Raw genomic sequence first — 2,554 nt, forward strand, 5'->3', positions numbered from 1 at the left:
TCTGGCATAGACTTCACCAACGTGGCGGCCCCTGGAGGGCACGTGCTTCATCTGCGACACTGGAGAACAAGGGGAAAGGAAAGGAGGTTGCTCACTAGCTGGCCATGGCAATGGCAAACGTAAGGTGAATAGCTATTGGCATGGCACAAACATGAGAAGATGGAGCTGTGGGCAGCGTGAGGACAACATGAGAGGAAAGGGTCTTGAATGCCGGAAGGATGAAATACCAGGGGAATGAAGTAAGGAAGGAAGGAGGGGACTACGTGTGCCCAGCAAAAGACGTGCTAGTGTTGGCTATGTGAAACTCTTATCGTGGAGATGGAGTGGTAGCTATATATGGTTTTCGATAATTATCATATAGCTATCCCTAAACTAAGTTAAAAGAGTGAAACGATTGTTAGAAAATCATGTGGAATGTTAAAATTGATAACTGATGAAAATAAGGCATGGCAATTCTCTCATTTTAACTGAAGAATTAGCACGGGCGCCCAGCACCTTTTTCATTGCAAAACCAAACTTATAGTAGTTTGAGATGGTTTATAAGGGACCATATGGACATCCAAAAACAAGCTTCAGGACAGTGTGCGCATCCAGGACAAAATGGTGCGGAACCGAAAGTAGCCTACAAAGCTCCAGGACAGCGCACATCCATAGCTCTGTATCTGAATAGTACCACGGTTTCCTCCATGTCCCCTTACTTGCCAGTATCACTTGGCAACAATTTTTTTCGTGTAATCCAGTGCTGCAAAAGGAACAGTTTGAAATCAACCACCCATATGATATAGTAGTCCCCAAACTAAGTCCAAAATATCATAAAACCGTACTAAAGCAATCCTTGACGGCTGAAATATAAGTGGAGATGCATCCCACTAACCTATGTCTCAACTCCCAACCTTCGCTCTCAGCTCAGCACGAATAGAGGGGAATTTATGCAACAAACTAATGAAACTTTCAGTCAACACAGTCTTCTTGAAATTATCTTTTGCCATAACAAAGTCAATGCACCTGCTCTTCAACTCTTGGCAATTGTATATCTCAGCGCAAGCTAAAGCATCCGCAACCGTATCAGCCGACACACCTTCCCACAACTTCTGAGCACATGCGAGCTTCAACCGGTCCAATGCATACCGATCCGATGCAGCAAGCAGATGCTTTACCATATCAGTGACAGAGTCCCCAAGCTCTCTGTCTACAGGCAGGGAATCAGTGTACACGAATCGAAGCAGGGTTTTAAACACCACGGGTTCAATTTCATGCAGCGTGACACACGCCATTGTAGCCTCGGCCATGGGGCCAAAGAGCTCCGCCTTGAAGACCGGTGACCGCGCGGCGAGAATTGCCCGATGCGCGTGAAACGTCTCGCCTTTCACGCAGAATGAAACATCCGTCCCCTCGGAACGATCCAGCAGACCGCCAAGATGGCTCTCTATGTCTGAGGCTGGCACAGCAATGGAGCTGTCACACAGAACCGTGATCCCACATAAAAATGTAACGCATCCTTTCCGGACGGAACCAGACTCCAGATCGCTTCGGCTTACAAACTCATGCCATCCCCTGCTCCTAGAGCTCATGCCATTAGGTGGGTACACCTTGGTACATCTTTTTGCACGCCCAGGGCCGCCTCTGCGTAGCAGGGAAGCCTCAAAGATGGCCTTGACACATTTGGCTTTGCTGACGAGCCGTAGGTACAGGGAGACGTATCTGCCTGTGTTGGCCTTCTTGGTGCCATGTGGGTAACAGTATATCTTCCAGACGTGCCCTCCGGCAAAGATCTCATCGGAGCGGACGACGTCGCCGACTGAAAGGTTCCAGGTTTTTGAATATTCCAGTTCGAACTCGATGAATCTGGAGCCCAGCATCTTGGTATCCGATTAATGCTTGCTAATAGGTTTTCCTCCAACTACGTTTCCAAAGTGAAAGAGAAATTATTTGGGTAAAAATTACTCCCAGCAAACTCTATATCAATCTGACTCCGTTAAAAAAGAATCAATCTGAATCGACCGTATATATAGAACTGAACAACTGAAAAGAGATCAGAAGAGGTAGGGGGTGCTCACCTCCCACGGCGGCGGCGGCGGTGGTGGTCGGAAGCTAAGGCGCCGCCGCCCGTCGGCCACTCCTCCCGCCTTCCACGTTGGCGCGTGCCAGGGATGAGACTGCGCCCACGCCGTCGTCGTCGCTAGGGCTCGCCGGAAGGTCGCGGGCGAATGACCTCCGCCGACTTCTGAACGCGGCCAGTGGGCGAATTCCACCCGCGTCGTGGGCCGCGTTCGGGGGTATTCATTCATCTGGGCTAGTTCTCGACTATGTAATTCACCCACATTGAAAACACCACCGCGCTCCGGGCAAAAAAAAAAAGGACAACAATGCCATTGCTAAAAGAGTATTCCCTAAATTACTCCTTTCGCTTCAAAATATAGTGTCTATTAGATTCAAAGTCATGTTTTGTAATCTTTGATTACTTTTTTAGAAAAAAAATGTCAATATCTAGAAAATACCATCAGTGGTGCTGGCCAGTCATGTATTATTGTTTTGCGGCGTGGCTTAATTAGTT

At 48.2% G+C, this 2,554-nt stretch overlaps 1 protein-coding gene across 1 annotated transcript; it reads right to left on the reverse strand.

Moving 5' to 3' along the window:
- Positions 1 to 370: 370 nt before the first annotated feature.
- Positions 371 to 2,305, reverse strand: LOC125520870 (BTB/POZ and MATH domain-containing protein 1). The gene is made up of 3 exons (XM_048685914.2): positions 2,058 to 2,305; positions 875 to 1,900; positions 371 to 742 (listed from the first exon to the last, which is right to left on the reverse strand). Exon 2 carries the CDS (start codon positions 1,857 to 1,859, stop codon positions 882 to 884), a length of 978 nt encoding a protein of 325 aa, XP_048541871.1. The 5' UTR covers positions 1,860 to 1,900; positions 2,058 to 2,305; the 3' UTR covers positions 371 to 742; positions 875 to 881.
- Positions 2,306 to 2,554: the final 249 nt, after the last annotated feature.

The sequence above is a fragment of the Triticum urartu genome, chromosome 7A, assembly GCF_056163025.1.
Source record: "Triticum urartu cultivar PI428250 chromosome 7A, HENAU_Tu73, whole genome shotgun sequence".
NCBI classification, from domain to species: Eukaryota; Viridiplantae; Streptophyta; class Magnoliopsida; order Poales; family Poaceae; genus Triticum; species Triticum urartu.